At 37.5% G+C, this 13,370-nt stretch overlaps 1 protein-coding gene across 3 annotated transcripts in view; it reads left to right on the top strand.

Annotated features, from left to right (window-relative positions):
- Positions 1 to 13,370, top strand: part of CADM2 (cell adhesion molecule 2) — a 691,281-nt gene that overhangs the window by 564,033 nt on the left and 113,878 nt on the right. For all 3 annotated transcript variants that reach the window (XM_072885977.1, XM_072885992.1, XM_072885987.1), the window contains one exon: positions 1,121 to 1,291. In XM_072885977.1, coding sequence (XP_072742078.1) covers positions 1,121 to 1,291 — 171 coding nt within the window. The remainder of the gene's footprint in view (positions 1 to 1,120; positions 1,292 to 13,370) is intronic.

Raw genomic sequence — 13,370 nt, 5'->3', positions numbered from 1 at the left:
ACACAGAGGACATATGCAATCTCAGTGTAATTTAATATATATGTTTATGTATTTATATATGTCTTTTAAAGCTTTCATTGTAACAAATCAATATAACGAGCTTACTATTTTGCTGGAATAAATTAAAATCAGTAAGTATTAAAAGTAGTTGGGAACCAAGTAAAACAATTCTAAAGTATGTATAAGAAGATCTCATGTTGCAGTTAATACTTTAAAACCTTTTAAAATAAATGCTCGGTCTTTTGGATCTTCAATTCTGATCTAACATGTATGTCCTACAACAAAACTTTCTAAATTTGAACCTTAACCTTGAGCTGAGTTGAATACTTCTTAAGCATAGCTGTAGGCTCCCTGCACTCTAGTATCTGGGCTGAAAACTGTCAAAGAGATTTTTAACTGAATCTGCACAAAAGCAGTAGGCCAATGTAGCATGATATAAAGCAGTGAGTGGAAGGTCTCTTTGAAGTAATTTTATTTCCAGTCTTCTTGGGATTTGTCTGTAGAGTCCGGTAAACACTATGACATGCTCTATTTACAGTTGTTCATCATCATTGATAGCTATACTTTGGTTTAGTTTAATTCATAAATTAGCATAATTCTAGGCAAACAACAGAATGAGCAATGCATAAAGTAAGCTCAGGAATAATGTGACTACATGCATGCAACCCTCAGTTCACATGGCTTCAGTAATATCCACGTATTGCATTACTATGAAAGATTATAAGCATGGACTTAGAAAATTTAATATTTAGTGACACTGTGAATACTTAAGGGAAGTGAGGATGGGAGGAGACCACATTTTTTCTAATGAACTGCAGAGAAAGTTTATATCAAATTTGGACCTAAACATATATAAGATAATGATGAAAGGAATTTCCATTTGAGTATAGTATCATGTAACCAACTTTAAAATTTTCTTTTTCAATATATATCTCCTGCTCTGACAATTGGAGCAAATTGAGGAATAACTACAGTCTAATTACTTTGTTTTAAAGAGATCAATAAAGATATGAAAGACATGTTTTTTCAACAAGTGTGATAGATAATTTAGCTGTCTGATGCTGGACTACTTTTCCTAAAAATATTGGAGAGAAAATTATTTGTTTATTTTTTCTTTCAGATGTTAAATATTTAAAAGAAGAAGATGCAAATCGTAAAACATTCACAGTCAGCAGCACACTGGATTTCCTAGCAGATCGCAATGATGATGGTGCAGTTGTAAGTTGCAGAGTAGATCATGAGTCCCTAAACTCTACACCCCAGATAGCAATGCAGGTTCTAGAAATACACTGTAAGTAATACACGTTATGTATGCTTGCTTTTATAGTTCTGTTTTGTTTCAGAGTTTCTATTGTGGGAAAATTACTAAAAACTCTGGTATTGTGTGGATGATAACATCTTTCTTTTAGCCAGCTTCTCTGGTTTCTAGTTGGTTGGGGGTTTTTTTGTTTGTTTTTTACAGGAGTAACTCTAAAAAGTTTAATGAGAGCTTTACCAGTGAAAACGCTATGGGACTGAATTCCTGGTTTGCTTTGAGAAATGGTAGAGAGGAAATGCATTTGTCTTTTTTGGCTATCATTGTAGCAATGTGAAAGGGTTCTTAAAAATCAAAATCATAATAGTTCACAATTTTCCTTGAAAGTATCTAGAAACTTGAAACAAGGGTATGAAGAAGCAAAGTTCACAGCAGACTGCCTCAATAACTTTGAATCCTGCTAATGAAACTCTGTGTAATGCTGTTAATAACACAACTCTAGGAGGAAAAGCCCTTTAGAATTTATTTTTAGGCCCTATCTATACAGGATGTTACTCTAGATAATCCAAACTTCAATTGTTTTGTGTCTTTATATATTGGCTTATTTTTTCAAATAGGATCTCTGGAAACTTGATGTTTTCCACAGTGCATTGTTTCAAAGTTGAATGAACTTGCCTATGTATCTGTGTGCACTACTCTGAAGTCATGTTGTTCTTTCAGTCAGGTTTTTTTTTCACTTATAAACTGTGAGACACTCAGAAGAACACCTTTTCACCATCAGATGACATTTTCATATTCACTTGCATTATACCCACCATTCTGCAGGGTACAGATGTTTGGATTTCTGCAGAACACCTGTAGGTTTGATTGCCAGCTAGCGAAAACAGGCATCTGCAAAATATTGTCAGACCAGGTGAAGGGGAGAGACCTTTCATGAATCTGTTTCTAGGGTGGGTGTAATCAACCTGTTATAAAGCAGACAAGCTTGTCCACAAAGCAGACAAGCTTCCAGTAACTGCAACTAGTTCCCAAGATGCCATGTCAAGGACTGCTGGCATATATAACTGGTTTCTAAACAGGGATATTTCTATAAGCATCTAAGACTCGTGCACACGTAAAATGCAGTAATGGCAAAAGCACTCCATGCATAGAAGCTGACAGCATTGCTAAAAATGCCATCTGCAAAAAAGTCTGAAAATTAGGAAGGTGTGGATTAGCATCCACAAGTAATATGTACTGAAAATAACTGTTTTCTGAAACATTCTACCCATCATTTTACTGAGGAAGATCAAAGCCTTTCTTCACCAAATGGCTATTAAACACCTGCCTCCCCTAACATGTTCAAATGGCACCTGTACTAGAGACATGAATCCTTAACAGCTTTATTTCCTTGAATTCTAAATCCCACAACCATCGGCCACTGAGCTGGCCCATGCCTTCACTTCCAAATTGCTTGCTTTTCCTTCAGTGCCCTGCTCAAGATATTGGCACTACAGGAGATGAACCAAATTGAAAGGAACAGTACATACGGGAAACAAGACAGCTATACAAGGTTTAAACTGAGTCACAGTGGATGCAACGTAATGTGATTCAGGGTGAAGGCAGGGTTCTGGTTTGCATGAGCATCATAAGATCATAAGGCAAAGAAGCCTTGCTGTGGCCTTTCATATATAAAGCTTCTTGAATATTTGTTGTTTCCTTCTGATTTGCACACTAGGTAGCAAGACACTGCCTTGCTAAATAGCAGAGGGGTGCATCTTCCTCTATGCCTGTTGCTTCATGTTTTGAACAAGACCCTTCTCTCTCTTCTGCGGGTTCACTGAAGTTCTCTAACAAGGACAAACTGCACCAGGCATTTACAATTACTAATGTGCTTTATGTTACTGCCCCCTCAGACTGCCAACTTATCAAAAGCCACAATGCACAAGTAATTATTCTCTATCAATCCTGCTTACTCCATTAATTTTCCACCAATCAATTTAATACTCTCCAGCACTAGTATAGAGTCATTATACATGGAAAGATAAGCGAGAAATCTGCTAAAAGAAGCTCAAGTTTAGAAGAGAGGGTGGAAATACCATTTAAAACCATGGAGAAAGCAGTATTTTATTACTGGTGGCAAGAAGACTAAGAACAGGCCATCATTGTCCTTTTCCTTACCACCTACATCTCCATGGTCAACATACTCAGAAGTCTTACACTGGGCAAGTTTCTAAAGGAAACTTTATAAAAAGAGAAGGAGATTCAGGGAAATAATGATGTGGTTCAGCAGAGAGCCTTAAGGAAAAAGAGAAGGATGATTTACCTTCATCCTTCCATTCCCATCCATCCCTCAGCAATCCCAAAGACTCTGAATGGAGTACATTGCCCCTTGATTTTATTCTCCTGGTATTGCTTACCATCATCGTGTGTATTACTGCAGTCACTGGAAGCTGCTGACTTTTTTCTATCAATCCATAAGACTTCAAACATATGAGAGACATCCTATTTGTATTAATGAGGGGCATGCTCACAGGACCCAATGAGAGCTGACCCAATATATCCTCAGTGCCACCTGACAGCAGTTCAAAAATAGTGCTGACAAAACAGATGAATTATGGGAGCCCATGACAAAAAGTCAGGAGGATTTGTTAATCTGACGCCCTGTAGACTCCAAAATCACAACCAAGTAGTGTGGCATTGCTCCATAGAGTACTTGTTCTGAATGTCCCAGGGGTATTTCAGATGAGCAGAGAGCTATGTGAGAATGATATGCAAGTACCTTAAAATGGTCAAACAGAACATCACAGCTGAGCATCAGTTTGGCAGAGAATGGATGCGCTATGACTGGGCATCACACACTAGAACTGCATTTGGTTTTTAGACACCTTCCTAAAATCTGAAGAATTTTATCTGTGGTACATGGATACTCCTTATGAATTATCAGTGTATCATCAGAGGTTAGAAAAAAAGGGCAATAATAAATTGTCTAGCCATTTCTGTCCTGCATAATTATGCTTGAAAGTAAAAAAGTCAGCTTTGCTTCAAACAACTAGCCCCTGACAATGGACAAAACATTTGTGGCTTCATCAAAACAAAAAAGCAAAGAAAAGAAAAACTTCAGAACAGTAGGAATTACAGGATGGTGTTTGCATCCAGTGGATGATAGGTAGAGAAAAAAGAAAACAACGCAATGGTTGGAATGACAAGGTTTTATTTATGCCTAGTGAAACACAGAATAAAATTAAATCTCTCCTAGACGATGAGACTATATGAAACAGATATTTTTAATGAGTCCATGGAGAGATGTAGATAGAGGTGCTTATGAGTCCACACAGCTGCTTTTGTCAGCAGCTTTAATAGGAAGTAAACTTAACAAAACGACAGCCAGTAATGCCATCAGCAGCGATATCAATATGGAATATACTTTATTCCCTCTTCTTCCCCTTACACAAATCTTAGCTTTTAGTAGTGTGATAGAGCAATCAAATCAGCTTCCCCCAGTAGTATTACAGTACATGAAATGAAGCTGAGGACTAAACTTTTAAGATAAAAAGGGTTTTATGTTTTTTAATATATATGTGTACGTAATAGAAATAATGTCTGAGTCCTTCTGCTGCTCTTTTCTTTTTTTTTAATGGTTGGGTCCAGAAGTAGAGATTACCTATATTATTTATAGCTTGACCAAAAGAAGGATATCTTGAAGGAGACCATGATCAGTCCTTGTTTTCACAGGGCTTTCCAGATTAATTTTGCAAACTTCAAATATTAAAATAATAGGGATGCTGTTGGGGTAAGTATACTATACCCCACTCCAGACTGTGGGATAATTAGCTCTTCCAATATTTTGAGCTTTATTTATCACTAATTTATGTTATGTCTCACTTGTGCTTAATCCTGTTCATCTGTATGTCATGCTCTGTGTACAGCAGGGCAGCCCAATTGCCCAAGTCTTTCTGTCATGCTGAAAGGTTTGGCCGTAATTTAGTTTCTGCTTGGCCAGCAGAGGTTTGTGGTAGCATGACACTGCTTGCTGAGTTTATTTTTCCTCTGACCCTTACTGTCAACAGTAAACCTAAAATAGACTTGTATCCCCCATGGCTTTGCTCTGAAGTTTGCTTGTCAGCCTAGCTGCCACTGATTATTAGGAAGTGCTTCCTATAAGTGATAAATACAAATCTCAAAGGGATATTTCATTTCATTGTTTACTTCTGCATTCAAACTAAACTAAGAATGCATTCTTTGTTCCTGTATTAAAGAATCACAGGTGCAGTACTTCAATTTTGAAAGCTTCTCAGTATGATATTTACGAGATTGTATACTGTAAGTCCTCATGCACACTCCTGAAAAGACATTTTGAGGGCAAGTACAACTTCTGGTCCACATCCGGGAAGTGAGCAAATTCTGCTCATCCCTCCTCAATGTCTCAGACATGTTGTTTCCCAGAAGCAGCATCTTCAGTTTCCTCTAGGTCTTATCTGAGCAGAAGCCAGCCAACACATTGGTTCCTACTAAACAAGAGTGCCATAATATTAGCCAGTGGTAATTACCTTACCTTAGTGAAGATTCTCTGACTACAGTAAATTACCCAGCAGACCTCAGTAAAAATTAATGGTGTAAGTCTGCCCCAGAGGCTGCTTCTGAAGCTTTAAAGTGAAATCAAATCATTTGAACTTCAAACCTAATCATCGTGGTTCTAAAATGGCAGCTGTGATATGATCCGTGCTAACGGACTCAGTGAGATTTTGCTCAAAAGCTGACCACACTCCCAAATGACAGCACTAATAAGCTAAATATGTGTTATGTAAAGAAGTGTCTAGAGAGGCAATTTTGAGTAAATTCTGTATTGGCAGACACAGATGTGCAGTGAATTGTCAGTCTGACAAGTCTATAGCCATCAGCTAACTTGCTTGTACAGGCTATTCCAACAATGTTTGTGTAATAGGCTGTTTCTTCATGTGTGGGTTGTTATTAGATTCTTTTGCAGTGAACATCTGAACTTGACTTTAAAATTAGGCAGCTATTCCAAGAGAATGTTGGCTATTGTCCGGGAAATAAACTTATTGATTTTGAATTAAGTAAACAAAACACCTCAAATGCAGCAGGCTACAGATAAGCAAATCAGCAATGCACTTGTGCAGCCATGTAGAAAATTGTGTGTGTGTGTGTGAAACAACAGCATACTACTGTGATTTCTGATGTATTAACAAATGGAGGTTTCTCTGACAACAGGATGGGGTTAGAATTTCAAGTTTTTGTTGGAACACAGTTTCTACAATTATACATTCTGAACAAAAATAAGTGAAATTATATGAAATATATGTGTGTGAATATGTGAAAATATAAGATATTAAATATAAAATATAATATACATTCATATAGTACTATGTGAAATAAGGCATTATAAAAAAAAAAAGGCAAGAAAAGGGTTGTGCATAGTTGACTGTTAGACCCTTTGCCTATGGAGAATGCCTAAAACAGTCACAGTTGCACATCAGAACAGTATTTAGAGAAAAAAAATCTTCCTTAAATATTAACATTTAATTCTAATGAATTAGTAACATTTTAAATAGCTTAGGTGGCTGTTCAGGGTGACTATCTCTACCATGGACTTGCTGTCTTTTTGTAGCTCAGAAGGGGCAGATGTGTGCCCACACAAAAGCACACAGAATTGGACACCTCTTAGCTATGATAAAGTATGAGGGGGGAGGGACAGTTTTCCCTGTTGCCTACATATGGTCCTTCTTTACTGTAAATGGGTAAAATATGTGTCACACCTTCATTTTCTTTCAGCTGTGTGGCTGAGGCAGACCATTTGTCTTTTTGAAGCTGTTCAACCGAGACATAAGATTTTAATTTTCTTTTAGTGTGCTGCTTTCTTTTTACTTACTTTAGTTATTTTCCCCAGCTTTGTGCTTAAAAAACTTTTTTTGCTCTTGCACTTTGGCATGAGGTATCTCCTTTTTTTCCTTGGCCTCAGGATTTTTTTTTAATTATTATTATTATTAATTTTTTTTTACTTGAGGTATGTCTCCCAGAACTCCCCAGGAGTTAAGCGGTACCCATGCTTTAGGAATAAAGGCACATTTCCCTTTTTTGGAAGTAGCTTGTACTGTCTAGGCAGAGAACATGTTTTTCCAAAGTGAAGAAAATATGAGAGTTAAAAGAAATTTCCTTCACTGATGCTGATATTTTTTGGTTTCTGATCAGTCAACAGCATTATTGGTCGTTCTCATTTGCTTATGACCATCTCTTCATTGTGCTGTGTGACACCCTCAAAGACACACTGGCTAAAAGGAAAATCTGGGAATATTTGGCATGATTACACACTGCCTTAATCTTTGTATGGACAGTCTGGCAAGAGATACATCCCCAGAGGCAGGAAATGTTTTACTAACTAGGATAATGAGGTGTCACAGCCTTCCAATTTTTCATTTATTTTTTAACAGGGCCCCAATATATTGAGACAGCCTAAATAAATACAGATAGACTGTATGTTGAGTCAGGAGTGAAAATATCTGGAGTGTTTATAAGAACTGAAACTTGTTTTGGCTTTGCCATGAGATCAAATGTTTATCTAAGTATATCTTTAGTCAATAAGCTTAAGCACACAATTCTCCTATAACTTCTGATACAGTGAAAAGACCTTTCCAAGGGCATAATTCTCTAGGGACATAAAAGAAAGAACTCGCTTGAGATTTGCACATCCAGGGCTTTGCAGTTCTCTATTCCAAATTAGCATGATTTGCTCTCTTGCTATAACCATTTTATCTTAGAATACTTTGTGTTTGGGATCTGTGACATCTCAGAGTCCTCTGGAACTTGTGGAAGGTGGCCAATATCTCAGGCTTAAGCCTTCTTTCAAGAGTAACGCAATGGCACAGATGCAGCGGCACATTCTCTGGCATGGCCCATCCTGTTGCATACTGTTCATAACAAATGGCAAAGAAAATTTCCCTTTGAGGAAACAGAATTGTTTTGTTCCAAACAGATATACTCCTAATGCTTTTGTTGGCTTTAATGCTTTATTCTTCAGAGTTCTTGGCTCTGGGAATGAGACACATTTAGGCTATGTGTTCTTTTTTTGATGAAACAGTCTGCTGTCATCATCGTACAGCTACCTAGACCCAACCTTTTGGAAGTCACGAAGTCATTATCAGACTGTCATCTCTCATCAGTCCTTCTGCTAAGCATACCTGACAAAGCCAGGTGTGAATAATAGGCCACAAGAGGGAAACCCAGAACAACTTTTTTTTGAGTGATTTGTCAGGACTCTGGGTGCTGTAAGAACAATCTCTTTGCTTCAGACACTAAAGAGTGCCAGGTTTTGCTCCAGCACTGGCCTGTCCCAGGGTTCTTTTTTAGATGTGTCCTTTATCCTTAGCAATGAAGTATACTTCCCATCCTGAGTTAATGGAGGGTAGTAGCTGGTTAGTGTAAGATACCACCCAGCATCTTGATCACCTGGGCTTGGCTATAGCAATATTGTTTTCAGGATGTACTCTGTCTCTACAGAATAGGAGGCCTGGACCTCGGGTTCTTAGATCTCAGCTCTCCAAGTGGGTTTCTCTATCTGACCTTCATCTCAAAACTTAGATGGTCTTACTGATTAAAGCCACTTTTTGTTCCTGCTTAAAAAGCAAGAGGGCTATGTGTGATGTGCAGACAGGACCTTGGTCTCTCACAAAACCTCCCTCTCTGATCATCAACAATCTCTGTAAGCCTAAGCTTTCATCGAAGGGATTTCCATCACTTCCATGAAAAACTGCCAGCCGTTTAAATCCTTTAGAAGCTGATGAGGAATGTTTTCTTAGATGTTTTCTTAAATGGCTACCTGAGTCTGACAGAGAGGTACTGTCTCTTGCGACTGATGCTCCCATCCTTTAGAGGTTCAACTGTCTGAGTGGTGTTCTTGCTTTTCTCTTTCAATGAAGATGTTCTGCTGGACTGCTGTGACCTTGAGAATGAGAGAGTTTCAAGATCTTCTAGTTGACTCCCCGTTACATTGTGAGACAAGTTTACCCTTTGTACACATTCAGGTTTCCACCCAAGACTCACCTGCATTGAGATACTGTTTTCCCCCAAACAGAATTTTTTTTTATCCCTGAACCACAGTGTGAATATTAAAATGGACAATATATCTCAATGTTATTTCAATACTTCAGTGACCATTCTTTCCATTCTGTCTCCCTTAAAGGAGGGTTATTTCCATATTTACCAGTGTAAGATGCACTTAAAAATAAGAATGCAAATTAAGATACAGCCTTCAGTACATGTACACCTCTTCACATTGAATGAAAAGTAAATAAGTTATTCTATTTAATTATTTAGTTCAATAATTATGTAAACACTGTGTTAATAAGTAAAATTATCTTTTAAGCTTTTCATATTAGTGAATGCTTGAAACAAATGAAACATAAAGGATAGTTACTGTAAACAGTAAAGAATTATATCTGTGAACATGAAAGTTCAGTGCCACAATTTGCATGTTTAAATGAGATCAATTAGGTTAACGATGGATGAAAATAAGAAATCCATGATTTACATGCAAAATAATTCAAAAACTTGTGGGTCCATTTACTGCCAAACTTTCACCTTTCAAAGGGGATATCTAGTTCAAAGGGTTAATGTACAATCCTGACCTTTCCCATCTGGAGGTTTATGTTCAAATATGGTTTACAAGTGAAATATAATCTAATATAATTTATTTATCTCTAAAATCTTTTGTAGGAAAATCCACAGAGTGGCTTGTCTATTCTGCATAGAAACTTTAAAACATGGTGTGGGCATGTTATTCCATTTGCTTGTCGTGTGTTTAAGAGAGGGCTCAAGAAGATTTCAAAGGAAGTTTGGGAGGGAACTGTTAATAATCTTAAAAGTAGGATGTTCAGGAAATAAACATAAAATAAATATAATTCCATTTCAGAAGAGTAATCCTTTAGGCATAGGAAAGAGACAACCTATGGTAAAAGGACTGAAAAGACAGAGGGCATGGCTATGCTGGTAAATGGAGCACAGTGAGGTCGTCCCTGAACCTGTTCCAAATACGTGCTTGAACTGCACAGTGCTTTGCCATGTGGAGAGGCTAGCTTCGGTCAGTGTGGTGACATTTCTGAATTAATGAGCACTGATGGGCTAAAATCTATTTTCTCTCTGGAGGGGAGGCTGGGGACAGAACATTACAGAGCTCACTGTAGGCTTTTGAGGTCGCATAGTTAGTTTGGTCATGACTGGCCATGTGCCATTGTCATCAGTAGAAATCCCCACAGTGACTCAGTCAAGCCACTGGAGGATATTCTTAGGTGGGCACAAGAAAGAGAACAAGTTAGTTCGTCTACCTGAAAAGACCAGAAAACTAGTGTAATGGTGTAAAAAAAGCAGTGCAGCTGATTTTCTGTAATCCTAAACTTTTCTCTACGTAAGGAGGTAGGTTCCAGAAATAATGGTCTATTCCAGACAGCCCAGCAGCAGTATCCCCAAGACTGACTGACTGGCTGATTTTTGAAGCTCCTAATCTGAGTAACAACCAGTTACTGTAAAAGTGATTAAAAAATAATTTCTCTGCATTGTATTTGATAAGATGAATGCTTACATGCATATAATGTGAATATATTAGATGATCTATGTTAGAGATATCTAGTGGAAGGTTGAATTTACAGAAAAAATAGAAAGCAAGTTTTTAAATATACTTGTTATAAGTACTTTATATTGGGTAGCACTAACAGGACAATAAAGATTGAGTGGCTGAATGGCAGTCCAGTGTCTGAGAAGTTCCACAACAGGTCCCAATTGGAGCAAGAATTTTTCAGGTACATGACTAAGATCCATTGTACCATGCTGCCTTCAAAAATATGCTTCAAATATCTTTTTAATTTTTTCCCAGCCTAGACTTGGTGTTATTTCAAATGGGAGGAGACTTCATCTTGGAAGGAGACTGAAAATTACAGAATCTGTATAGCTCACACCCCAGGTTACAACTCTGGTCACCTTCAGCCAGTCAACTTAATGACAGAAGGACAAAGCTGTTCCAGGACTTCCCTATAGAACAGTTGGGGGCGGGGGGGCTGCTTATTTCCAAAACTAAAGACTAGCAAGCAGGTGAGACAGTTTGGAGGAAAACATATCTAGAGATATGTTCGTAGGACCTCCCAAGGAATAGAGGTTTGCCCTTCATGAGGGTGTGGTATATATTTATAAGAAACAAGTCAAATTTTCATGTCCCCATACTACTGCTTAGATATTTTTATTTAGATTAAACTTTTATAGTGCCCAATATCTGATATGAATGTCAGAGAAAGGCTTGAAGGGGTATTTGGGAATGTTGAGCATCCAGAGCTCTTATTTACTCCTTCAGCAATTTTGGATGTGCTGCAATTCTCAAGCCATATTCAAGATGATTTAAGTCAAACATAACAGAAAACTGAAGGCCTTAAGCAAAAGAAACTGAGGATGCAGAAGATAAAGTTACATCGAAAGGTCATGCACTGACTCAGAGCTTTGCATTTCTTGATAACATATGTGAATTAGGCAGAAGGGTTTTTTTTCTTTTGCTTTTTTTCTTTACTCTTCTTAGGTGACGTGGCAAAAATGAGGTAAAATATAAATAAGTTGGAGAGAGCACGGTGTAAGGCAATGGAGTTGTTAAATGGACAGAGAGGTTTACATATCTGCAGAGACTGGCAAAATGGAGATTGTTTTTTCTAAAGAAGTGGCATTTCAGAAGTAATTAAACAAGATAAAAGTTGTAAAACTAAGCTTCATTGTTTGTGTTCACTGAAGAAAACAGAACCCAGTTGCCAAAGAAAATATTATTTCTACTGTATCATTCATGTGTGTATGAGACTGAATGGATAACTAAGAAACCAGTGACCCACTCTGCAAAAGCATGTAAAGGGGAATAGCTGTATTTACACAGGCAGTGCTACTGGTGCTAACTATCTTCATGAAGTGGCACACATTTAGAACTGTGGTGACAGTGCCACTCTGTCTACCACTTAATTCAGCAGGTTCTACCGATATATCCAACGCTATGCTCATGTTTATCTCTGCCAGTTTTAAGACCAAGCACAAGCTAGGTAAGAATGATCAATGAACGCATTACATGACAAAAGAAGGACAAGGTTTTAACGCATTTTAAATGGAACACAGAGGAACTGTGGAGCTTTGGTAGCGTACCTCCAGCTTCTCTTTCACCTTCCCAAAAACCCAAGCCACACATTATGTACTATCACATTTTAATTACTTTTTTTCTTTTTAGCAATTGTGGTGAAGGAATATGGTATGACCGCCAGGTGAGATGTTGAAACAGGTACTATGAATATTTTTAAGAAAGTACCAGATAATCAGTGTTCACAGAATTAGTAATTTAAAGGGTTTCCTGCCAGGTTAGTGCTTGAATTCACATACTCATGCATTATGAGTGTCAGGAGGGAATTTTCACTGATCGAGCTTTCTTGTCCCCCACGTTGGCATTTGGCTTGTTGTTTTGCATCCAGGAGGGTGTTTTTATACTCTTCTGGTACAAACTGTTATCACTTTTTTCTTCAACAAACATTGTTTTAAACTAAATTAAAAGCGATGAGATAAAGGCTGACATAATAGTCATCAAAGAATCTCAGATAACAAAGGGACCATATGCTGTTTCTGGTCCTGCTTGACTGTAAAGTAGTTTTTAAAGGAGTGTAAAAAGAAGATATAGGAATATCCATGTGGATATGATACCAAGTATTCACTTTTATCAAAGCTAAGTATTTAAAAAATATTATAAAGCTTAATTTTACAGTATTGTTGAATACATTTGTTGAAATTAAATACCATTGCCATGACACAATCATTTGATCTAGATTGTCTCACCCACACATCCTAATAATAAAATAATTTGTCAGATACATAATACTGAGTTTTGCTCTCATCTGTTTAAGCAATGAGTCATTTGTTACATTCTGAAGAAGAGCATCAAACTTCATGGGTCTCCCAGGGTAACTTGATTAAGTTTACCAATGCAGACATGCTTTGTGAGTGCTTATTCAAAGCAATAGGGCACAGGCAGAAGCCATGCTACTTGTCATTTACAAAAGAAGCCCAATTTTGGGGAATGCTGATTCACAGCTGTAGGATGCACGCAGCTGGTAAGTGT

This window comes from Ciconia boyciana, chromosome 1 (assembly GCF_034638445.1).
Source record: "Ciconia boyciana chromosome 1, ASM3463844v1, whole genome shotgun sequence".
Lineage (NCBI taxonomy): Eukaryota > Metazoa > Chordata > Aves > Ciconiiformes > Ciconiidae > Ciconia > Ciconia boyciana.
The sequence above is the reverse complement of the archived record's forward strand: the minus strand, read 5'-3'. Positions and strand labels throughout refer to the sequence as shown.